The sequence below is a fragment of the Ramularia collo-cygni genome (genome assembly GCF_900074925.1).
Source record: "Ramularia collo-cygni strain URUG2 genome assembly, contig: RCC_scaffold24, whole genome shotgun sequence".
NCBI classification, from domain to species: Eukaryota; Fungi; Ascomycota; class Dothideomycetes; order Mycosphaerellales; family Mycosphaerellaceae; genus Ramularia; species Ramularia collo-cygni.
In genome coordinates this window covers 158,046-180,600 of record NW_019716278.1, presented here as the reverse complement: position 1 = coordinate 180,600, position 22,555 = coordinate 158,046, and the positions used below count along the sequence as shown (strand labels likewise).

The window sequence follows — 22,555 nt, the reverse complement described above, 5'->3', positions numbered from 1 at the left end:
ATTAGGCGGGGTGGACACAGACTGTCAACGGCACTGTGAAGTGTTGACCATCCCCGGAAGAGTGTGATGGACGTATGCGAGTGTCGATTTTGTTCCAAGCCCTTCCCCGACTATCACCATCTCGTTGAACCATGTTTCATCGTCGTCTTCGCGCAAGCTCATGTCAGGATGATCGACCGGAAGTGGCTCCGAAGGGACGCCGCTAAATGGCCGGCGATGAACCTCCGTGATGTCTCCAACTCCACGTCACCTCACACAAGATTGTTGCACTACATTCGGCCTCAGCATTGCCTCATCATGTTCAGCCATTTCGGAGCAGGATATTGACTGGAAATGCTGGTATCTCTGTATCGGAATCTAGTGTACTGTCCAACACGAGACCGACCCATCTAAATATACGAAAGTCTGAACTTCTGAAGAACGTAATCTCAGAATACTTGCGCCTCACTTGAACGCCCACCACTGCAGGAGCAGTCAATTTTGATATTGGAGTGGCATCAAACCCTTACAACAGTTATGATCGGTCCTCGCGAGATCGCGTCCTCCTACATACAAATACACACCCAAACTGGCCTGTGGTAAGTCAGGCCTTTGGGCCTCTTCATCTCCTTGCTCTGCCTCCTCCAAGAGACGTTCCATCCAGTGATAGCGCATTGGTTTAGACACGCCGGTTGCGTTGATGTAGTGGAGAGCGGGTTGGCGGTGTTAAGCTACTCTGCGACTCGCTCGGACGGCACCAGTCTCTGCGTCGCGAATGAAATGCGAGGCGATGACTGCGTTGCTGTAATAAAAGGGGTGCAGGAGCCTAAACACATCAGTCAGTCCCCACCATGTCGTTAGTTTGCTGAATGTCACATCACGGCGGACTTACATTTCCTCAGGCCTTGGAGTTCGAGACGAATCAGCAGTTCCTGCTGAATGGCGTGGCCATTCTTGCGCTGACGCTGAAGCACAACTCGGGCCAGCCCAATGATGACTTGCATTGCCCCAAGGGCGGTGGCAGAGGTTACCAAGGAAGTTCGCGGTTTCATGGTGGCGAAAATGTCCCAAATCAAATTTTGTATCCAACGTTGGTGGTGGTGATAGTCTTCTGGAGAAGCGTTCGAATAGCTTTATACCCTTGAGGAGCTACTGGTGCCCTTGAGGCCAGACTAACTTGACTGTTCATCCCATGGGCACGGTGCCCGGTCAAGCGAGCGAACACATCGCAATCCTGCTGAGTGCTGCTGCCTCGTTGTTGCGCCAAAACGGGGCAGCCGGCAGGCATATCTAAGCCCTATCGACAACCACGCCTTTGCGTCATGAGTGGCCAATTTCCCGATGCGTCCTGAAAGCTCGTACATTTTGACAGTCCGCGGACCACGGATTACTGCGCGACAAGCACAATCTCTCTTCCGCATGTTCGGCGTCGCGGAGGGGAGCCCATTCGCGCAGATCTAATCTTGCTGCAGTATGACGTGACAGTAACCGGTGAAGGGTGCCTGTTGCGGAGGTTCCTATTGCCTCGCACACAAATTTCCAGCCAGTTGACCACCGTAATTACGTTGCAGCGTTTTCATGCATCCGGCGACCATCCACCTCATCTCAGTACCCTGTTGGTCAGGGGTGATGGGCAGTGCAGTTTCGCAAAGCGAGCGGCGGCGAGAAGGATCTCCGCTGCGTCTGCACATGCCGACGGGTTGCGGACAATTTTGCTTTCCGGATGCTTCTCGAACATGCAGGGAACGTGGCTTGTGTTTCATCGTGCGCCTACTTGTACACTGCAAGGTAGATGCGCAGCTCGTATGCGCTGCAAAGGGTCTTAGCCGAGAACTGTGGAGGAACAGCTGGGCATCCCACGTGTCGAGCTGGTGCGTGGGATTGTTTTCCACGCTGCAGATGCAACACCTGAAAGTTTGCTTGGAAGGCCACCTCCAAGCTGTGGCGCCACGCGAAGCTTGCAAATGCGTAGCAGATATGGTGGGAAATGGACACATGCAAAAGCAATGCTGTGGTATCCGCAGGATCCAAGGTCTGAGACCGCATCAGAATGCTCATGCAGTTACTTTTGGGTCAATACTGCGAAAGTCCAAGAACTGCTTCACTCAATTCTTCTCAAAAAGAGTCTGCGCGTTTCCCGCAACTCGTCTTCCCTTAGCGCGGCTGCTCCCGTGGTCCGAAGCAATGGGACTCCAGCCAAGGGAGACACTCAATTGGACAGCATGACAAGGCGGTTTGATGGAAGTCAACAGAGTCTCTACCGATGGGAGGTCAGGCTGTTTCTTCAGGCACCAGCCCAATGTTATTTGGACCGGCGTGAACGAGGCGATTTCGATATGGCCCGAGCATGTATCCCGCAATGCGATATAGCCATTTTGGGAACTTGGAACATTGGGCAACTGGCCATGAAGTAGTTGATGGGTATCAAGTGATGTTGAATTGCTGGTGGTAGTGGAAGATGCGAGGCAAGGAGATAGGGGTAAAGGACGGAAACAGTTCAAACTTGGCATTGCGATGACAGGAATTGGGACACTGTGTCGAGATTGAGAATAGAAACATCGAGTTTGAATGAGACTGCCTGGTTTGCCGCTCGGCCGGGCGGTGAGCTGTTTCGTCGATGTTGTGTGAAAGATGGAAATTGAAAACAGTCAGGGATGCCATGCAAGAAGCTCTTTCCTGCTTAATTTAGACTTTCCCTCGGACCACCGGCGGCAGCGCGGGACGATGACGACCTTCACACCAGGGCTCTCACACGCGAAGCTGCGCGACATTTTTGAAATGTCGCATTGTCGATCAATCGCGGTCTATGTATATACTGTATCAACCTAGGACCTTCCGTCTTCATCTTCACTCAAAAACCACAGCATGTCTCACTTCTCCCTCCTCATCAAATGGACCCCTCACTTTCAAGATCGCGATGGACGGGGTGGGAGATTGTTGAGTGGAGAAATAAGTGGATTTTGCTGGAGAGCTGGGGATAGTTTCTGTGGGGCAAGCTTCTTGGGACCCTCGGGAAGCGGAAGAGGAGAGTTCAACCAAGTGATCGACCATTGCTCTGCTTGGGTCTCGTGTGCCGCCTTGTCCTGTTCCTGCAAACACTCCATACACCTCGTACTTTTTTTGTTCTCTTGTTGCTGTTGTCGCACTACTATGCTTCAATGATCCCGTGGTTTCTTCCATACAACCCCACGTCCAAAACCACACCTATACCAGCACCAGCACAATGAGGACCACGACGTTGGCTGCGGCTCGACAAGCCTTTTCCACACCTTCCACTTCCACTTCAACCACGACTTCGAGACGAGGCTTTGYCAGTGCCAGCAGATTACAGGCCAGCTATGGTTTCATTGGATTGGGGAGAATGGGTGCGTTTGAACTGAAGCAGAGAGTGAACTTCAATGAGTGAACGAATGTTGTTGACAATTGCTCGATCAGGCTATCCAATGGCCAGAAACCTTCGCAACAAGATCCCGGCCTCGGACACCATGGTCATTCACGACGTGAATCCCACCATTCTCGAGCAATTCAAAGCAGAACACAAAGGCGTCACGATTGCAAAAGATGTTCGCGAAGTGTCCGAAAACGCGGTATGTTTGTAACGTTAATCTCACCTTTAAACACTCCCCAGCCAACTCACATATTTCCCATTCAGGACACAATCATCACCGTCCTCCCCGAACCTCACCACGTGCAGAATGTCTTTCAACAAATGCTCATGCCCCCAACCCTCCTCTCCCAAACGCCCGTGAAGCGGGAACGCCTCTTCATCGATTGCAGCACCATCGATCCCCGCTCCTCCGCCCAAGTCGCCGAGGCAACACACTGTTCCGGCCAAGGGAAATTCGTCGATGCTCCCATGTCCGGTGGTGTGGTGGGAGCAGCAGCCGGAAAATTGACGTTCATGATTGGTGCGGCCCCGGAGCTCGTCGACCAGGTCACCGCCATTCTCAGCCACATGGGTAAACGGGTTGTGCATCTAGGACCACAGACGTCCGGTCTCAAGGGAAAGCTGGCCAACAACTATCTCCTCGCTCTCAACAACATTGCCACGGCCGAGGCGATGAACATGGGTGTCAAGTGGGGATTGGATGCCAAGGCATTGGCGGATATGATCAATACCGCTACGGGAAAGTGCTGGCCGAGTGAGGTAAACAACCCTGTTCCGGGAGTCATTGAGGGCTCTCCCGCGAGTAAAGGGTACGAGGGAGGATTCGGAACGGCATTGATGTTGAAGGACTTGAGGCTTGCGTTGGAAGCCGCCACTCAGGCGGGCATTGTGCCCGAGTTGGGCGTTCACGCCAAGGACATCTACACGGCTGTGGAAGGAACTGAGCAATTGAAGGGCAAGGACTTTTCGGTTGTTTACAAGTACATTGGAGGAAAGGTGCCTGAAGCATGAAAGACAGGTTATGCAGTACGAAGTGCAGGTTTGTCTTTGAGTAGATAGATACCCAGCTAGCTCCAGTATTCGCTGGAAATGTGCAGAACGTTGTGATCAGCCCCGAGTCCGGCATTTCGACCCGTTTACTCTCTGCAAGAAAGGTGCACTGGCCGATGACTTGATCAATCCGTTACCTCCCCTAAGGAATTCCAACACGATCTTCAGGGCCTGCCAATTGATTGCATTCGTATTGCCAGATCTCCACGACAATTCTGAAATTACACCGCGAGGATCCCAATAGCAGCTCATTCGCGCAGAAGTCTTGGAAGTGTTCTTGCTACCGGAGAGAGTACCGACGCTGTCGACAGGGTAGCCATTCGCCGCCGCAGAACCCACTGAGCCCTTTTCATGTTATTTCGACAGTCCGATGTCTCGCCTATGCTAGAGCTGCTCGACTGCTCCTCCATGTTGAGACGCCCTTGCAGGTGATGGCGAGAGCTGTTGAGGACGCCAATCCCGTCAACCATGTCTCCATTCGCGCAATGCCCAAAACTCCTCGAGGTCTCTTCTCGCGTGCTCCGCTCGCAACCTCTCCACCTCCCGGGCTCCCTTCGGGTCGAACTTCTCGCAATACTTGTTGAATGTTCCCGCTCTCCTATGCAAATAGTCGATACGAACAGGACTTCTGCCCTCCACTTGCCACTCCACGATCCCATAACTGCCCGTGAGGTCCAGCTCTTTGATAGATGGGGTATTGGTAGTGAAGCACCATCCTCCGCCATGAAGCGACAGCCATGTGTACGACTTGTCTCCTTCCACGCTGATGATGGCCCGGTGCTCGGGATCAGCGCCATGCATGTCCATGTACCAATGACTKGGCGAACTAGGTATGCATGGGTACCCTTTACCGAGGTATGGCTGCTTGACTGTCGCCGTCAGGAAGGTAGGCATATCCTGCATGCACAAGTTCCAGCGCAAATACTCGAAGGACTTGAATCTTGGTTGGACAAGTCGACAAACATATCCCAGTCCTAGAGAGGTGCTTCTCAATTTGGTACATTCACACGCCAGCATGACGATTCGCAAGACTGCAGCTTCTTCAAGGAGACTGCTCTTGGYCGAGATCGGGTAACTGATGAGCTGTCTCAGGAAGAATATGGTTGTGATTTCATCAGTGGCGAAGACACGCACTAGACCGCGCAGCGACTCGACGTAGTCGGGATTGGGGTTCCTGAACAGTTCTCGAGCGTGATGAACGAGGCGCTCGAGCCTGAGTGTGTTCGCACCATGGCGAGGTCTGGAAGCCAGCAAAGGTATTTCTCGGGCCTTTTCGAGGATCTGACGGCCTATCCAATATTCACGCTGGCGAGCGATCAGGAGCGTGTACGCTCGGATCTCATCTTGCAACTCCTGCGGTAAAGCTTGAATACGCGGCGTAAGCGTGTCTGGCTTCGTCTGCTTCATCAGGAGGATGCGCGCAGTGTTGTTCGGGTAGCACAGTCTGTCGGRGCGGCGGGACTGGCGCCGACTTTCTTTTGTTGCCGCGTCCGTCATTGCCAGTGGTGTAGTGTCGCGGGAACGAACCTGGTATTTGTGGATGAAGAAGTGGTGAATGAAGCCGTGGTGGATGAAGTGGTGCTGGTTGAAGAGTGCTAGTTGAAGTGGTGGTATTTGAAGTGGTGGTGGTTGAAGTAGTCGTGGATGAAGTGATGGTGGTTGAAGCAGTGGTGGTGGTTGAAGCAGTGGTGGATGAACAAGWGGTGGATGAGAAGTGATATGAGAAGTGATGGAAGAAAGTAGTCGAGAGCAAACGCGCCAAACACGCTAGTTTTCTTGGACTTTCACATGCTTCAGCTTCATCCAACTGTGAACCCACAAATTGTTGCCAATCTCACGGATCGCCAATTCTGTCTACATTTACATCTTCAACTCTCAGATACGGTCATCGAAATGCACTCGACGGAAATGGATATAGCCCAGGACAACTAGACAACGAGGCCATACATGTAGCGAGCGCATCAGCATTCGGTCTTGAAATTGGTGAGAGGAAGTCGTTGAGCAGTGACTTCAAGGAACGATGAGGTTGATGATGATGAGAATAGTATCAATCAAAGACACCTTTTGACGCCCCCAAAGACTTATCTTGCTGATGGCCACAGCTTCCTCTTGACGATCGTGGATGCTACATCGTTTGTGAAAGAAAGGCAACAAGCTTCATCCCTGCCAATCCTCTCCCACGCTAAATTGCTTGAACTTTCACATGCTTCCCAGCGACGACCGCTTCATGGCCGCATTCGAGACATTCTCCTCTCCAACACCAGCATTACAACAATCGAGGGGACTTTGATCTTGACTGATGTGAGATGAGATTAGCTAAGGAGTATGTCTGCCAGGCATCGCGGGATGGTGGATGTCGTTCCTCTGGTGGGGTTGGAGGTGGCTTCTCTGGACTGGTAGAAAAGTGGTGAGGGATCGTGTGGGACGTGTATTTAAGGTCAAAAGATGGCTGGTCGTGGGCTGTCGTGTCATGAAATCGTAAGAGTCCGCTGTAAAACTACAAGCTCGCTGAACAGTAAGTACTGCTTGAATCAACCTCTTCATTTCAACACCGCAATTAGCAATACCAACACCACCACCAGAATGGCAATGGTGATCCAACTGTTCCACCCATCTCGACCTTTCCTCGCAATCTTGCCCAGCCTCCTCTGTGCAGCATCCAACGTCCCACTATGCCGATCCACTCCCCTCTCCACATCCCCCAACATCTCATTTTGCTCATCCAACTCATCTCCCATTTGAATTCCCAGCAACCTCTGCCTTCCCACCGACTGTCCCAGCACATCCAACTGCTCATCCTGCTCCCTCAAGACACGAGAATGATAGGCGTGTATTTGCTGATTGTCCAATCCTTGTTCTTCCTGCTGCGCAGACATGGGCTCGTCGGTATACGGCTGCTGTTGTTGTGATGAAGATGTGGAAGAAAAGAGAGCAGCGCGATTGGCATCTTCCTCTTCGGCAGAGGGATCATCACGAAATCTCACATTCTTGCCCGTCGTCGATTTGTTGGAAGGTTTCCGTTGTGCGGCCGCGAAATCTGGAGCAAGAGCGGGGTCGTTGGGGTGTGTCGCATCGTCGCTGGGAGGAGCTGTGCCGTGGAATTGGGCGTAGAGTTGATGGTATTGTTTGCGTAGGCGAGGCAGGTCTGAAGATGGTTCGTCTTGTGTCTCAAGGGCGGCGAGGGATTCGGCGAAGTTGGTGAGGGAACGGGTGATTTGTGCGTCTTTTTGGCTGCTGGATGGTAAGTTGAGGGATTGGGCGCGTTGACGTTCGAGGAGCGACAGTTTGAGGTGATCGGCCAGGAGAAGCAGCTGGTGAGGGGTCGAGGTGGACGTAGACGTGGACGTGGACGTGGCCATTTCCGGGAAATGCGCAGTGCAGTATGCGGTACAGTACAGTACAGTAGATTGCAGGGAAATGGGACGGGGAGGAAGTGTTGTGCTCGTGCGTCGAGACGGCGGATTCCTGAATGAAGATGCCTGCAGGTTGATGGGACGGGATGGGATGGGATGCGGATCGGTTCAAGTTACTTGGGGATGATGGACTATGATCATCAAATATTTACAGTACACACTCGATTGATCAAGMAGAATAGTCCGTCCGTCTGTTGACTGTGTCGGTCCAGCCTGTCGATGAGGTCGCAGCCTGACCACGCACGTGCTACATTAATTATTACATGGTTCTTCTACTCCAATCCCATCGCTCGGGCTGCAGTCTGCATGGCATGGCCGCGGCGATCATCTCTCATCACACACGTCGTCCCGGCTGCTCCCGCCGATTAACCGAAGCCTCGCAAATGCCTGTTCCCGGCCGATTTTCCAACACGCCAGCGAGAGAGACCAGGTCGCCGTCTCATCTGTCCATGTCCCGTCTCTCATGATCGCCGACACTCCATGCTATTCCTGGATCCGCGTCACTTGAAATCCTCCGCATACATATATATTATTCTGAGGGCCCGTCCTCTGCAGGAAATTGCTCGAAATAAACTACATATATACCACACCACAACTCCCCGCATCCCCTCCCGCATTCTTGTTCCAGCCATCCCACACCGCCACGGCACCAATATACTTGACGCCGCCATTCTCGCCTACACGCATGACGGCCTGCAGCATGCGAAACTGATGCCGAGCCCGTCTCAGTTCTCAAACATCACCTCCGCCTTTCCTGCGAAAGAAAAAAACACTACATATTCCTGCTGCTTCCCGTAAACTCACTGCAAAGCCTGACTGGGATTGRGACACCCGCGTCGGAACAGGGATACCGGCCATTCGGACTCGCCCGCCAAACACACTAAAAGCCGCCGGGGATCAGCACTGCCGAGTATCTGMCTTATAGGTACGGTAGCCGCTGCCATGTCGCGACCAACATCATTCTTTCGCTCGTCGAATCGTAACAGTGGCATCTTCTCCTCCCATCGTCGAGTCCCATCATATGCAGAGCCGGATCCCAGTACCCCACCTCTGGCACCGCGAGAACCCACTCTGACGGTTCATCGCAACCCCAGCGATTCATCCTCCAATTCCGACAGCATGCCCTCCTCCTCGGCCCACGCCTTGCGAGGAATGGCAAGATTGGAAAAACGCCGGACCATGGAAGAAAAGAATTTCCTCCAGTCCAAAGCCCGCGCTCAGAATCTCAATCCTCCGGTTGATCTTCGATTACTGGACTACTTGGCACCCTACGACGAGAATCTCATGTGTCCCATTTGTCGATGCCCTTTTGTCGATCCCGTCGTTCTCACAGAGTGTGATCACTGTTTCTGCCGGGAGTGCATTCGCCAAACTTGGACCACATCCACACAATACAATCCTCTTGGTCCTCGAGGAGACTGTCCAACTTGTCGAACGCCAGCCAAACTCGGCCCTCGAAGTGCGACAAGCAAAATCCTCGTCAACATACTCGACGATCTCAAAGTCAAATGTCCTAAATCGCACGAAGGATGTCCAGCAGAGGTCAAACGCGGAGAGGTCCAGGATCACATGACAATCTACTGCGGCTTCGCTCTGGTGGAATGTTTAGCCTTTGACTGTGAGCTCGCAGTGCGAAGGAAAGACGCTTCGCAAGGTTGTCTGCATTACGGCGTCAGTTGCTTGTCCTGCAAAGAGGAAATGCAGAAATGTGATCTGGAAGCGCATTGGAGGAGACAATGTCCCGACCGTCTGGTCGCATGCAAGCTTTGCAAAGAAGAGGTATTTTACCGGGATTTCGGGGAGCACAGCACCCAGCTCTGTTCGGCCATCAGCATCMCCTGTGCCGGAAGCGCTTTGGGCTGCATTTTCAAGGGCAAGAGATCGCGTGCAGAAGATCATGCGAAGACTTGCACTTTTGCACTCTTAGCGCCTGTGATTGCCGCACAGACGGACAGATTGGAAGTGCAGGAACAAGCTCAAAAACAAATGAGTCGGAAGTTGGAAGTGCTCGAAAATGGGTTTGGAGCGATGCAGAGCATTCTCTATCCTAAGATCGAAGAGGACCCTGCCCCAACAAGGCGGAACGCTGGATCTTCCACTGCTCATCATGATCTGGTCTCTCCAATCGAACCCTCAAGGAACAACAACGACACTGAAGACTTCCCACCTTTCACTCTAGATTTCGACGATGACCGCTCCGCTTCTTTCCCACCACCAACCACAAACGAAGGACCCTACGTCAGCCCTCTACATCACCTCCTCTCAATGCATGAGAATCTCCGCGACGAACTCGCACGCATGTCTGCCGCGATGCAAGAACTGGATGGTAGAACGCAAATGCAGATCTTGAATGAGAATCTGAGGACTCGAGAAGCCATGGGACATTTGGGTGCGCAAGTTGGTGGCATGCAGAGGCAGGTTCATTGGTTGACGAGTGCGAGATTGCAGAGGRGAGAGGATGGTGGAGGTACTGCTGCTGAGGTGGTTGGAGAGGCTGCAAGGGTGTTGGAGGGGATTGTGGGGAGTAGTGGCATGAGGAGGAGGGCTAGTGAGGAGGGGAGGACGAAGTTGTGAGATGAAAGTTGGTTGGGTTGGCCTTGCGTGTTGAAAACTTCGCTTTGATGGCGGGTCGGGTGGGGAATCGGTACTTTTGGAGCGGATTTAGCGGAAAGTGGACATGGGGTTGCATCGGGTTGCTTCTGGGGTCTTTCTTGAATGAACGCTTGAATGGCAGAAGTTTTGATGCTTAGGGCTCCTCACCACCTATTCGAACATATACTCAAAGCCCGCGTGCTCAGTATTGATGAGCTGGAAGCAGGATCAAACGCTTGCAGCGTTTCATAGATTTGGAAATACTTCAATCCTTCCTATCCGCCCCTCCCTCCGCCGCAGCGCTACTTTTCTAGGCCTTTCGACGTAACAACCTTCGACAAGATCCGACATTATGGCTACCAAAATCGGACCATCATGGCTACAGAATTCAAGGAAATATCGGAAACACCCAACTAATAGATGGTGGGAAATGAGCGGTAGCTCGTAGAAATCACAAGATTCCAGACTGACGTTGGATGTTAGCAGTCAAAGGAATAAAGGAACATGGCATTGACGTTGCCCTCCCGGACTACCATTGACGAGGTTTTCGGATTCGCCCGTCAATTCTCGCTTCCTACCCAGGCGTACATGTTCCCTACGAGCTCTTGAACAGGGGGGGCTGGAAAGACGGGATCGCTTGTCTCGCCGATGCATGAGTTGCAGTCGGTGTCGGACATGCTCGACGCTGCAGTTCTCGTTGCTCTCCTCGGCCGCTACCTTGAAGTACGATTCGACTACCTCTGCGGCACTGGAAACAATCCGATTCAGGGAGGAGAATACGCAAATTATGCGCTCGAGGATAGTGCCAAGTGCTTCCACATCGCTGTGCGGATACCAGACCATGTCAGCAAAGTTGGATCTGAGAGAAGTGGGAATCAGCGACTCCTCAACCGCCTTCTTCTATAGCACCGTCACGTCACGACGAATGTTTAAAAGCAAATTCAACGTTTTTCCGGAAGATGCATTCTGGTTGGTGTACCCCTGTAAGCTAGAGTGCTGCAGACTTACTGAGTAAACCTCTTTCGCTTGGACAAAGGTGATACCAGCCGGCCTCTGGATCTCCCTGAAATTATACTCTTGATGACACGAGTGTTTATCTTCCTCGAGCTACATGATTACCAATGATACCAAAGAATTTGCAACCCTGTGGAAGGCCGCTACTATCCTGTAAGACATTCACTCCGCTCCTTCCTATTTCGGAAAATCCATCAAAATCATTTCTCTGTGACATGAGCATAAGCTTCCAACTCAATCTGCATCTCCGGAAAAGCCAATCCCGCAACCTGTATCGCCGTAAAAACAGGCTCATGATCCGGACAGTGCATTTTCAAATTTCGAACCACGTCTGCAAAACACGCGGGATCGAGGTAGTAGCATCGCACTTTGTAAACTTGGCTCCAGCCTTTACCTCCAGCGTCTTTGAGACAAAAGTCTACGTTGGAGAAAGCTTGATCGATGTGGGCAGAGGGGGTTTCTGGCCAGGTGCTGTCCAGAGGATGCCAGCCTCCTGAGAGGTCTAGTATTAGGATACTGATGAGGATGTGATTGTAGAGGATGAATGAATACCTTGGCCTGCGATTTCTATCACGTCTCCGATGCGGACTGCTTGGCTCATGTGTTGCTCCTTTCGAATCCGCTCGCCGATGCCTGGGTAGGCGAAGTATGTGAGGTGGGACATGATGGGCTTGGGATTAATCAACTGGATGGATGGATGGTTTTAGATCAGGTTGGGTAGATGCGTGTCTTTAAATACCCCAGATGACAAGTTCTCAAGGCTTCGTCATTGATGCTCGTCGAGACGAAAGGATTGCCAGATGTCGAACTTTATTCTTCCTGGCTCGTCTTATCTCCGAAAACAGTTGTCGGTCTCCTTGCTCCTACTGTTGATCGTTTTGTAATCCAGCTGAGCTTGGTAATCCCCTCTCACCTTCCAGGCCATAATTGAGTTTCGATAATCCTCTGGTGCGTCATTAGCTACCTCCTCCTATGATCCTTCGAGGAGGTAGCCTTGGCAGCCCAGACTTGGCAGCATGCGGCTGAGAGGAGATGGTCCATACGTAATGACAACCTTCGATTTGATCGTGTACCGTTCACTTTAGTAATCGTAACACTACAACCGCGACTTCATGATTCTTAGCTTTCACGTATGTCACGTAAAACTGAGCACTGTCCCTATAGCGTAGATTCGTGTGTTGCGCTCTAGACTGAGTGTATCATCAAATTTTGTAGAAGGCTTTCCGTGATCCGCTATATCCCAAGCATTAGTGCTATCTGCCCGGAAATAATACTTGCATTTGCTTTACGAGTTCACCTCGGATTGGCTTGTAATGTTGTTAGACCGATCAATCAAAAACGGTAGACGAGGCAAGGCCTTTCGCTACAGTTCCAGAGATCTTGTAAAAGCCATAGGCAGGGATGCTTTTAGTGATCGTGTGAACACAAGATTCGCAGGTGTAAAAGAAGGGTGGGATGCTTAGCGAGTACGTCCCGAATGGCTCACAAACCGGACTTAGTAAGACAAAACGAAAAGGAGAGTAATGAGTAAGCAGCAAAGTGGATTTATTAGATCATTCTGTAAAGTTCTTTTCGTGTAACTTGAGTAGATGAGAGCTGATTTACAACGCGGGTCGAACGACGGGTCGTAATTGGCATACAGGGGTAAACCCCTTTCTTGGAAGCAAAAAGATCGCACATGTAGGGAACAAGAATATACGGCCAATGTAAATGGAACGAGTAAAAGAAGGAAGTCTTGTGCGCTGACATTTGTGAGAGAGGGAGTGGCTTGCTTGGAAAGAGCAAAAGTGAAGCCAAAAGCCAAAGCATAGGTTGTGGGCTACTACAACATGTTGTGCCACGATGAAGCAAAAAGAAAGGTCATATGATGAACATTTTGATTTCATCCAGGCTGTGATGATGTCAGGCAACGTTCTTATGGAAATATGATGATTGTTGGTACGAACCTCGAACTGGAGACCTTCAGTGTGTTAGACTGACGTGATAACCACTGTGAGAYTGTTAGGATCCGGCTCAAGCGGTGAGGAAGCGGATAATCTTACACTACACCATGAAACCGTCATGTGATCATGTTGATTGTGATCAAGCATCTGATATATAACCTTGCTGTATAATTGCCGAGGTTAAGCCACTGAATAACTTTCTTGCAAAATTATATGTCACTTTGAAATCGCGTGAGAATACAAAACTTACCGCTTCGGGAAGCAAACAACGGCTGCGCTTCCGATTCCATACTCTTAAATCATCACATGAAGCATTGCTGTGATAATTTCCACCAACAATTGTGTGCRTCTTTGGGCTTTAGGTGCCATGTATGTAATGATGCCTTCGGGTCAATCCACTTTGCCCCACTTCGCCGGCCACACCAGCTTAATCAAATTGCACCACAAACATTCAAGCCGTGCAGAGCGTCGTGAGTCGAGGTTATAGTATCATCGAGAACAGCTTGGTGTGAATGGACTAGTGATGACTGCAGAATGTGAGTATGTACATGTCTTCTGCAAGGCGCCTTGCGATTCAATTGACTGGATGAAGTCCCCGGGTTCAAACCCTCTGATGCGATCGATTCCTGTCCATCTTGTCCCTGGATAGCCTGGGCGATGTGCGGAAAAATCTACGCCGGACATGCTCAACCTTGAAGATGGTCACAGGTTTGACATTCACTCAGATCTTGATTAACTAAATCATAGCTGAGGCTCTGACCCACAAGACTCCACGCGAGTCACTCGAACACACGTTCAAACACGAGGAGGAGCAAAGAAGCCGGATGAAGAAGCGGTAGAGGGCAAATATGTGAGACTCAAAGCCGAACCTCACTGTCATTTGTGCGCTGGAGATCGAGAGATGCTAGTACTTCATATGAGCGAAAGAATCGCGACGGGCCCCTTGCTCTCGTGCTCTACAGGCCCAAGTTCATTTTGGCATGTGACAGATTAGTAAGCGGAATATGAAGTGAATCTCGCAAAGTGAGGCATTTTGATTGCTGTACATGTCTTATGAGGAAGCATTTTGACGTCATTGAACTGTAGAAGAACTAAATGAATCGAGTTTGTAGCTCCGATCATATGTCGGATGATTGTGCCATGTCAGGAGGTTTGATACATGATCTTACYACGCCGGAGTGTCGCTCCGTTACCTTATTTCGTACGACCCTTTCTACTGTACCATATTGTTAGTAGTCCAAAGGCATCCTGCGTTTGGTGAGAAGTCGACGTAGAGAACTTCGAGTGGTTCGGTCCCGACGGGGCGTATTTGGAGGTGGCTTTTTGCTGTCCGCGCACATCTTACCGTTTGTGCAATTCGACTTAGCTAATCCAAAGAGCCAACATCAATATGATCATTGCACAATGCTTCCGCGGCCCAGTTTTTACGAGACTTACTGGAGCATGTCATATGAGCTTTGGATTAGGAATGCTTCTACCTACGACGAGATTCGGTGGAGTAACTTGTCAACAGTCCACAGTTCGAAATCGGGGGTCTTTCATGGAAGCTAAGCGTTCAAGCAGCTTGCCCATAACACCGACACCCAGAATTTAAGTAGGTGTTCATATGTCGTGTCATCTCCAGAGATATTTCGTGGACGATCGAATTCCGCGGGAAGCAGCACGTACCCAGTAGAAACTTGACTCTCCGCGAGACAGCTCATTTTGAACGGCGTAACTACCCGTTCGCGAACGTGGTCATCGGTTCACTGCCAGGAGAGCCGGCATGAATTTCTCCATCCCTCGTTCAACAAAACCCGTGATCCATCATTCGCCTTTTACAGGGATTGCCTGGCAGCTTCCACCTCACCAAGCAGTGCAACATTGCTTCTCCCCTCCAGTCACAGTCTTGAAAACCGTGGGACAGGTGACTTGAGCACAATCGGTGGTACAAGGGCTGAACGCCGTGATCGTCGGAACGTGCTTCGAGTCGCAGATTGGCGTGAATGGGGGAATCGTTACAGTCTCGGTAGCCGTAGGAATGTCGCAAATAACTGCAGGACAAAGGTCTAAGAATGGGGTGCATTCTGGGTCGACCACGGTCGTTGTGGAGCGATAGCAGGGACAATCTTGATGGGATCGGGCAAAGCTGGGAGGTGTCAGTCGGAGATGCATGGGTGTCTCATATCATAAGCTGACGGGAAAGCTGCGAAGCCTGCGAAGAGCAGTGCAATGAGCATTTTCGCGAACAGCGCGGTGTTTCTCGACTGTTCAGAACTGGAGCTGTAAAATGGTGATTCAACACTGGGAGGGAGCTATTGAGACGCATGGCGAATATGGTTCCCATATATGTACAAAGTGACGGAGTGCTTGCGATCTGGTGATGCAGGAAACGTTCCGGTGGCGACTCGTTATGTTCTAGTTCAAGGCCCCGATCACGTTTGGTGTTACGGACGGTAATCCCGCAAGTGTTTTATGCCGCACCGTGTGCATCTAGCACTGCACTGCACTGCGCATTCCACCCCTAACAGCTGTGGCTGCGAGCACTGTGTTCAGTACACTGCATCATGAGATTGCCACCGGTGTTGAAGGTATTCGGTCAACTTGGCTGGACGCAGCACTCGTCAAAACAGAGCAGCTAGAGCTCGGCTGTCCACTCGCGATACGATGTGATCTCGTCACTGTAGCTGGAGGCGATTCGCCATCATGAAAAGATGTCTCTGTGGCGTCATTCTCAAGTCGTCTTCGGCTTCTTTGTGCCGTATTTCGAGCGGCTCGTCACTCTGTTTCCGACACCTCCCTGAAGAATATGAGCGATAGTCACCGTAGCTCATGGAGATTTTGTACGTACCAAGTCCATTGCTCCTCGCACCAGGTGATACTTGACTCCAGGACAATCCTGCGATCTACCTCCGCGAACCAGTACAACCGAATGTTGCTGGACGTTGTGACCTTTCCTTTCATCAGTTTCTGCTCTGTTGCCGCATCTCGCTGCCCAAACGCACCTTCTCCTGGAATGTATGCAGTGATGACCCTCCCACTGCTCAATCGTACTCTTGCGACCTTCCTCTCGCCGGAATTGGGCTTCTTTGGTTTTGTAGTTCCCACGCGCAAACACACGCCCTTCATCTCAGGTCTGTTTACCAATGCGGGTGATGTGGGCTTTCGTGCGCGCTGTTCGACTCGACACCCACGGAGTACCTGGTTGTATGTCGCTTGGAGGGATGGAGCGTTGGAGAAGGACCGGATTGACAGACTTTTGGGCTGTACCAGCATGGCATTGAAGCAGCCACGGGCGGCTGGCGGTAGCCGCAGCACTGCGTTGAATATCCTGGAAGCCATGGTCGTTGTGGTGCTGGCGATGAACTTCGCGCGTCCCAACAGACGGCCGGAAGCGAGAGCCAGATGCGGGAGTCGGAGCTTGGAATGTAGGGTTAGGGTTGGGGTAGTGTAGGATATGCACGACGACCATTTAGGAAGTGCATATGCGAATATGAACAGTGCAGCACGCACTCATGTCGATCGTATTCAACAATTGCATGAAATATCTTGCAGATGAGGACTTGGAATGTGTGCCATTGAATGGTTCGTAATGCCAATGGCCTGAACGATGTCGGAATTGACACATAACCCAACACGCAGGCGATTCCTTTTAATCCACTGGTTACAATCGTCGGCACTTGAGTGCATTCATTTAAGTCGTCTATGTCTAGCTCATCAAACATGCAACATCTATAGATCTCCATGCAAACAAGACATCATCCTTCTTGAAATATTCTAAGCCTTGACCCCTGCGTTGCCTTTCTTGTACTGTTCAAAACCCTCAGCAGCGGCCTGCTTGACGGTCGTCTCGCCAGCGACAATCTTCTTGACCTCGCGAAGAATGTCAGACCAAGTCTCGAAGACGGTGAATGGCACATTCTCGCGGGCACAGTAGCTGATGAGGTCTATAACAGAAGTCAGCAGGATGCAATGAAGGGAGGCTCTGGGCTCAACATACCGTGACCCGACTTCGCGAACAGAAGGTCGGTCTCCCTGGCGGCAGACAAGTCTGATACACCGTCGCCGGCATAGAACATTGTTGGCCGCTTCCCTTCTGGAAGGTTTGCATATGGCCTCAAGCACAAAGACTTGTCATGACCAAAGTCACTAAAATCATGATTAGTACAAGGACACGAGACGTAGTTCCTGCTGATCATACCTCTCGTCGTGGTACTTGATTTGCCAGCCGCCCTCCTGATCGATGGTCTTGCCAGGGCGAGCCTCGACATCGTTGCTGATAATATCAAGCTTGTCGTGATCCTTGCCAATGAGGTTCTTGAGGATAGCACGGATAATAGGCTCCATACCAGAGGAAACCACAACGGTTGGAATTTCATTCTTCAAAGCCCACTCAAAGTACTCCTGGAAACCTGGGTCCAGTTTGATGTTCTTTACGAGAAGATCAATGCATTCTGGGAAAGGAGCTGTGACAGAGTCCATCATCTCGCGAAAAGAGACGCTACAACGGATAGTTAGACTTTGATCGAGGCACATTGAACGCCGAACATTACCGGAATGTCTTCTTGTCGTCAAGAACATCCTTGTTACCTTGACGACGCTGCTCCAGGCCGAAGCCAATGTTGTCCGTCTGTACAGCGTATTAGCCACAATGATTCTCTTCGTTCAATCACAAATCTCACTCWCCATATAGTCATTGGAGTCCTTCAGTGTGAWCGTTCCATCGAAATCGGTGAAGAAGATGAATTTGGGGTCCTTGAAAGGGAACCGAAGAGCTTTGAGCTGATCATCTGAAGACATCCTGGTCGCGAAGGTAAAATAAGTCTGAAACTGGCCGAAATTGAGGTGAGGTTGTTGTTTCTAACATCTTCACAGCTGCCTCAAAAATCGAGTCTGGTTGAGAGTGATCGGCGAATGACGATCGAAGATTCGCTCCTCCGACAGCCGAACAAAGTCCATAGGGAGCTCTGCTCTGAGCTGCAGGAAATTGAGCGTTCCTGTCGATCACAAGATAGCATGAGTTTGGTGAGGCAGTCGGGTGGCCGCATTGGCGCGGATGCGGTGAGGTGGATATCGAGGAGCTCGAGGACGGGGTTGAGCAATACTATTGGAACGACATCACGGCCCTGGACCTGCACGAAATGTCGCGTGAGGCTCGAATCGAGAGGAATGCAGGTGGGAGCCGGCACGAGGGAAATCTCGCAATGGAACAGAGCATTTTCGAGCGCGGTCAGGCTACGAGACGAGAAAGACAAAACGAATCAGCCTGCCAGTTCCATCGACCCTCCAAAGTTGAATGAGTCTACAGACCCAATCGAGCCCACAAAGACCCTCGAGCCATCAAGCACCGCCGAATCTCCCGACTCTACAGAACCCAACTCACCAACGATTGCACTTCCATCCCCCTCTGAACCACCTCCCGACACACCTGCATCGGTTTCGAGCTCATTGCCTTCACATACAGAGCAGCAAAGATGGGACTATTCCAAGAAGATGGCGAAACTGATGGACGACCTTCTGGCGAGAGCATCTGTGGCTAGCCAACACATCAATGCATACACTGGGACAGATTTCTCGGGAATCGAGGCACTGCGGAAGGAAATAGTAGACCAGGAGCAGAAAGTCAAACGATACCGAATTGCTGTTGATGAGTCTAAAGCGAGTCACCACGAGGCTCACGCAAACCAGACTTCTGCACAGCGAGAGATCGTGGGACTGTTAGAGAGAAAGTCATCCTGGTCTCCCACAGACCTGGAAAGATACATGTCACTCGTACGCTCCGAACACCTCAACGAGCGAGATGTGCAGATTGCGAAAGACAATCTCGCATCTGCCGAGCGAAATCTAGAGGATGCGAGGTCTTTGATGGAGCGTCTGGAGCGGAAGCAATACCACGAGGAACAGATATGGAGTGACACCATTCGCAGGAATAGTACCTGGGTGACATTCGGCCTCATGGGCGTCAACATATTGCTACTGCTCACTCAGATTGCAATCTTCGAGCCGAATCGAAGGAAAAAGATTGTCCGCGATGTCAAGGCAGCTCTGGACGAGAAGACACTAGCTATGGCTCCAGGGGTGGTAGTCGAGAAGCAGATGGAGGCAGTCACGCCAAAAGAGGCGGTCGTGCTGGAAGAAGTCCAGGCAGAGCCATCACAGCCACTACAGCCATCACAGCCATCACAGCCACCAGAGTCATCACAGCCATCAGAGCCATCACAGCCGCTAGAAGATCTGCTGCCTCCAAAGGAGGAGTTCTTGCCGCCGACGCCCTCGCCGCCCTTCGGGGAGGCGACATCTGCGGAGCCTGGAGACGTCGCAGAAGTGATGCAAGTCGTCAATGATGTACCCGCGACTATGACGCCAGTCGAAAGCACTGTGAGGGGAACCCTCGAAGAGTATCAGGAGATACTCCGTGATCTCTTCAGCGAGCGGATCGTGCAAGTGAAGAAGGTCGACGTGACGAATGCAGCCCTTCAAGGCGCAGCAAGTGGTGTTGCTTTGATGGGCCTTTTGTTCCTGCTCTTGCGGCCCAAATGAAGAAGTGCTTGCATATCGTCATGCGCTACTATATCTCTCATTGAAACTCCCCAAAATCATCATCAAAGCCCGACTCCTGTGTAGATTTGGCTGAAGGAGGAGGTGCAATCGTCTGTGCTTTACCACCTGGTGGCGGAGGTGGAGCAATAGAGAAGAGAGCTGCACCGTCATCTGGTGTAGCAGCAGTGGTATTTTCAGGAGCATTTCGTCGGCCTCTAGATCCCACCAATATGTGAATCTTCTCCCCCTCCTTGAGGCTAAAGTCCTGCTTCAGCTCCTGCACTGTACTGGCTTTGGTTGAGTTTCCGCGAGCACTTGAGCTCCCAACAGCATTGTCGTTCATTCCCAAGACTTTTCGCACCTCGCTCAGTGCAATGCCAAAATCAAATGCTGGACTACGATCTTCGAAGCCAATGCCCAATGTAGCTTTCATCCCACCCTCTCCCTGCACGCGTATGGCAAAGAACCTACTACTATCGTTGGCGGGCTGAACGACCGCAGTGCTTGTGTATGGGGCGGCAGCGAAAAGATCGCCAGTCTTGCCATCTTCAAGCACGATGTYGGCCTTTATTTTTCCATTGACGGAGGTCTCGAATACGCGTAGACGTGCAGTAAAGATCTGTTGTGCCATGGGCTTGGTCGGGTCGGTCCAGCTCCCCGCGGCAAAGCCTTTGTTGCTCGTAATGGGTGGAATTTGATAGACATGGACGTCGTTGTTAACGAAGAGGACTCGTTGAATTGCCGAGTCTGAGAGCTCGCGACCTGTAGCTGGATCTAAGGTTGGCATGATGGTTGCAGTATATAGAGTGTGAAGGAGACTCGGCTTGTAGACGGACAGGAGGACCAAGATCGCTCGCCTAGAAGCTCCAGAGTGGCTGAAGACACTCCGAACTCCGTACCTGCCTTAGCTTCCGAAAATTGACCCCTCCGTCAAGATCTTATCAGATTCAGATAAATGTGTGCGTCTTCCATCATTTCTTCGAGGCTCTCGCGCAACTTCCAACAACCAATCTCACGATGTCGCCGGCAACTTTGATCCCCGAAACAGAGGCCGACTCGACTGTTGCTGCTTTGAGAAGCACTCTCTGCTCCGAGACTGCACCTCTTGCCAAACGGTTTCGTGCTCTCTTCTCTCTCAAGCATGTTGCGGCGCAAAGCCCAGCAACCCCACAGACAGTTCCGGCGATCGAAGCAATCGCTGCTGCCCTTACATCACCATCTGCTCTGCTGAAGCATGAGTTGGCTTACTGCCTCGGTCAATCTGGCAAAGAAGAGGCAGTTCCTTTTTTGAGACAGGTCATCGAAGACAGGCAGGAAGATGCAATGTGCAGGCACGAGGCTGCCGAGGCGATTGCTGCACTGGGAGACAAGACTAGTCTGCAGCTGTTGAAGGAAAGGCGAGACGATCCTACGGAAGAAGAAGTCGTGCGTGAGACATGTGAGATTGCTGTAGAGAGCATTGAGTGGCAATACTCAGAGAGCAGGATACAAGAAAAGCTGAAGCAGAGGTCGGTTCATTATTCTGTATTTGCAATATCTCTAATATCTCCTAACTGTTTGATGCAGCGACTTTTCATCAATCGATCCAGCGCCTCCCATGGCCGCCGAAAGCGAAAAACCATCCATCCCCGAGCTCGAGCACACACTGCTTGACACTTCACTCCCGCTATTCAAGCGCTACCGAGCCATGTTTGCACTGCGAGATCTTTCATCCCCACCTGACCTCCCTACTGCGGTCCCCGCAATCCATGCTCTCGCCGCTGGCTTCAAGGATCCTTCCGCGCTCTTCCGCCATGAAATTGCCTTCGTGTTTGGACAGCTCTCGCACCCGGCATCAATCCCGAGCTTGACCGAGGCTTTGAGCAATGTGGAGGAAGCCAGCATGGTTCGGCATGAGGCTGCAGAGGCCCTTGGCAGCCTGGGTGATGAAGACGGTGTCGAGGATACTTTGAAGAAGTTTTTGAATGATCCAGAGCAGGTGGTCCGAGACAGCATCATCGTAGCATTGGATATGGCAGAGTTCGAGCGGAGCGGCGAGACTGAGTATGCCACCATTCCGGTGGCTACAGCAGCATGAGAAGCCTCCAAAAAGAATCATGATAGTCATTTTGAGCACACGAATCCAAGAACACGATCCAGTAATGCACATCATACAATGGCATCGTTCAATTGTTGGTATTCCACTTGTGATTACATCGCGGGCAAGTGAAGAAGATTGTGCTCCCTTCGTCTGCGGATCGGAGCTGCTGTTCGTGGTAGAGAACTTCTTCGTTGCCGCATTTCTCACATGGCTGTTTGATGGTGGCCTCAGTCTGCATATCGGCCTCTGAGATTTCCTGCAGATCCGAGCGTAGTCTCGTCCGCAGTGCAGAGGGAAATGCCGAAGGCTTCGAGGACGTGACGACTACTTTGGAGGATGTGTCTGTGTATCGTCTTAGTACGCATTGCAATGAAATGCTGGTAATCCTACCGACCCTTGTTCTGCGTGCCACAGACATCGCAGGCGAGGTATGCTTTGCGGCCAGTGTTGGATTCGAGCAGGTTGCCACAGTCCGTGCAGAAAACGAGGGATCCGATGGCGGTCATGATGTGAAGCTGTTTGCAGGTGCATGTGAAACTGCTTCTGGGAGAAATACATTTTGCGCCGGGGCCGCTGC

At 51.4% G+C, this 22,555-nt stretch overlaps 13 protein-coding genes; 4 read left to right on the top strand and 9 right to left on the bottom strand.

Annotated features, from left to right (window-relative positions):
• Positions 1–710: 710 nt before the first annotated feature.
• On the bottom strand, positions 711–1,031 carry RCC_10734 (uncharacterized protein; the record flags this gene model as incomplete). XM_023775961.1 has 2 exons in its annotated part: positions 711–805; positions 872–1,031. 2 exons carry the CDS (start codon positions 1,029–1,031, stop codon positions 711–713), a joined length of 255 nt encoding a protein of 84 aa, XP_023631729.1.
• A 1,053-nt stretch (positions 1,032–2,084) lies between these two features.
• On the bottom strand, positions 2,085–2,489 carry RCC_10733 (uncharacterized protein; the record flags this gene model as incomplete). The annotated part of the gene is made up of 1 exon (XM_023775960.1): positions 2,085–2,489. One exon carries the CDS (start codon positions 2,487–2,489, stop codon positions 2,085–2,087), a length of 405 nt encoding a protein of 134 aa, XP_023631728.1.
• A 713-nt stretch (positions 2,490–3,202) lies between these two features.
• Positions 3,203–4,378, top strand: RCC_10732 (related to 3-hydroxyisobutyrate dehydrogenase; the record flags this gene model as incomplete). XM_023775959.1 has 3 exons in its annotated part: positions 3,203–3,344; positions 3,415–3,566; positions 3,632–4,378. The coding sequence occupies 3 exons, from the start codon at positions 3,203–3,205 to the stop codon at positions 4,376–4,378; spliced, it is 1,041 nt and encodes a 346-aa protein (XP_023631727.1).
• A 501-nt stretch (positions 4,379–4,879) lies between these two features.
• Positions 4,880–5,914, bottom strand: RCC_10731 (uncharacterized protein; the record flags this gene model as incomplete). Its single annotated transcript, XM_023775958.1, has 1 exon — positions 4,880–5,914. One exon carries the CDS (start codon positions 5,912–5,914, stop codon positions 4,880–4,882), a length of 1,035 nt encoding a protein of 344 aa, XP_023631726.1.
• A 1,043-nt stretch (positions 5,915–6,957) lies between these two features.
• Positions 6,958–7,776, bottom strand: RCC_10730 (related to syntaxin 8; the record flags this gene model as incomplete). Its single annotated transcript, XM_023775957.1, has 1 exon — positions 6,958–7,776. The coding sequence occupies one exon, from the start codon at positions 7,774–7,776 to the stop codon at positions 6,958–6,960; it is 819 nt and encodes a 272-aa protein (XP_023631725.1).
• A 996-nt stretch (positions 7,777–8,772) lies between these two features.
• On the top strand, positions 8,773–10,404 carry RCC_10729 (uncharacterized protein; the record flags this gene model as incomplete). Its single annotated transcript, XM_023775956.1, has 1 exon — positions 8,773–10,404. The coding sequence occupies one exon, from the start codon at positions 8,773–8,775 to the stop codon at positions 10,402–10,404; it is 1,632 nt and encodes a 543-aa protein (XP_023631724.1).
• A 1,232-nt stretch (positions 10,405–11,636) lies between these two features.
• RCC_10728 (related to L-PSP endoribonuclease family protein) lies at positions 11,637–12,100 on the bottom strand (the record flags this gene model as incomplete). XM_023775955.1 has 2 exons in its annotated part: positions 11,637–11,929; positions 11,989–12,100. 2 exons carry the CDS (start codon positions 12,098–12,100, stop codon positions 11,637–11,639), a joined length of 405 nt encoding a protein of 134 aa, XP_023631723.1.
• A 3,992-nt stretch (positions 12,101–16,092) lies between these two features.
• RCC_10727 (probable mitochondrial/chloroplast ribosomal protein S12) lies at positions 16,093–16,700 on the bottom strand (the record flags this gene model as incomplete). XM_023775954.1 has 3 exons in its annotated part: positions 16,093–16,158; positions 16,210–16,310; positions 16,364–16,700. The coding sequence occupies 3 exons, from the start codon at positions 16,698–16,700 to the stop codon at positions 16,093–16,095; spliced, it is 504 nt and encodes a 167-aa protein (XP_023631722.1).
• A 435-nt stretch (positions 16,701–17,135) lies between these two features.
• On the bottom strand, positions 17,136–17,843 carry RCC_10726 (related to Phosphoserine phosphatase; the record flags this gene model as incomplete). XM_023775953.1 has 3 exons in its annotated part: positions 17,136–17,305; positions 17,359–17,507; positions 17,560–17,843. 3 exons carry the CDS (start codon positions 17,841–17,843, stop codon positions 17,136–17,138), a joined length of 603 nt encoding a protein of 200 aa, XP_023631721.1.
• A 684-nt stretch (positions 17,844–18,527) lies between these two features.
• RCC_10725 (uncharacterized protein) lies at positions 18,528–19,898 on the top strand (the record flags this gene model as incomplete). Its single annotated transcript, XM_023775952.1, has 1 exon — positions 18,528–19,898. One exon carries the CDS (start codon positions 18,528–18,530, stop codon positions 19,896–19,898), a length of 1,371 nt encoding a protein of 456 aa, XP_023631720.1.
• A 37-nt stretch (positions 19,899–19,935) lies between these two features.
• On the bottom strand, positions 19,936–20,685 carry RCC_10724 (related to adaptin ear-binding coat-associated protein 1; the record flags this gene model as incomplete). The annotated part of the gene is made up of 1 exon (XM_023775951.1): positions 19,936–20,685. One exon carries the CDS (start codon positions 20,683–20,685, stop codon positions 19,936–19,938), a length of 750 nt encoding a protein of 249 aa, XP_023631719.1.
• Positions 20,686–20,915: 230 nt separating this feature from the next.
• On the top strand, positions 20,916–21,975 carry RCC_12347 (probable Deoxyhypusine hydroxylase; the record flags this gene model as incomplete). XM_023775950.1 has 2 exons in its annotated part: positions 20,916–21,406; positions 21,465–21,975. The coding sequence occupies 2 exons, from the start codon at positions 20,916–20,918 to the stop codon at positions 21,973–21,975; spliced, it is 1,002 nt and encodes a 333-aa protein (XP_023631718.1).
• Positions 21,976–22,063: 88 nt separating this feature from the next.
• On the bottom strand, positions 22,064–22,484 carry RCC_10723 (related to DNA-directed RNA polymerase I A12.2 subunit; the record flags this gene model as incomplete). XM_023775949.1 has 2 exons in its annotated part: positions 22,064–22,320; positions 22,373–22,484. 2 exons carry the CDS (start codon positions 22,482–22,484, stop codon positions 22,064–22,066), a joined length of 369 nt encoding a protein of 122 aa, XP_023631717.1.
• Positions 22,485–22,555: the final 71 nt, after the last annotated feature.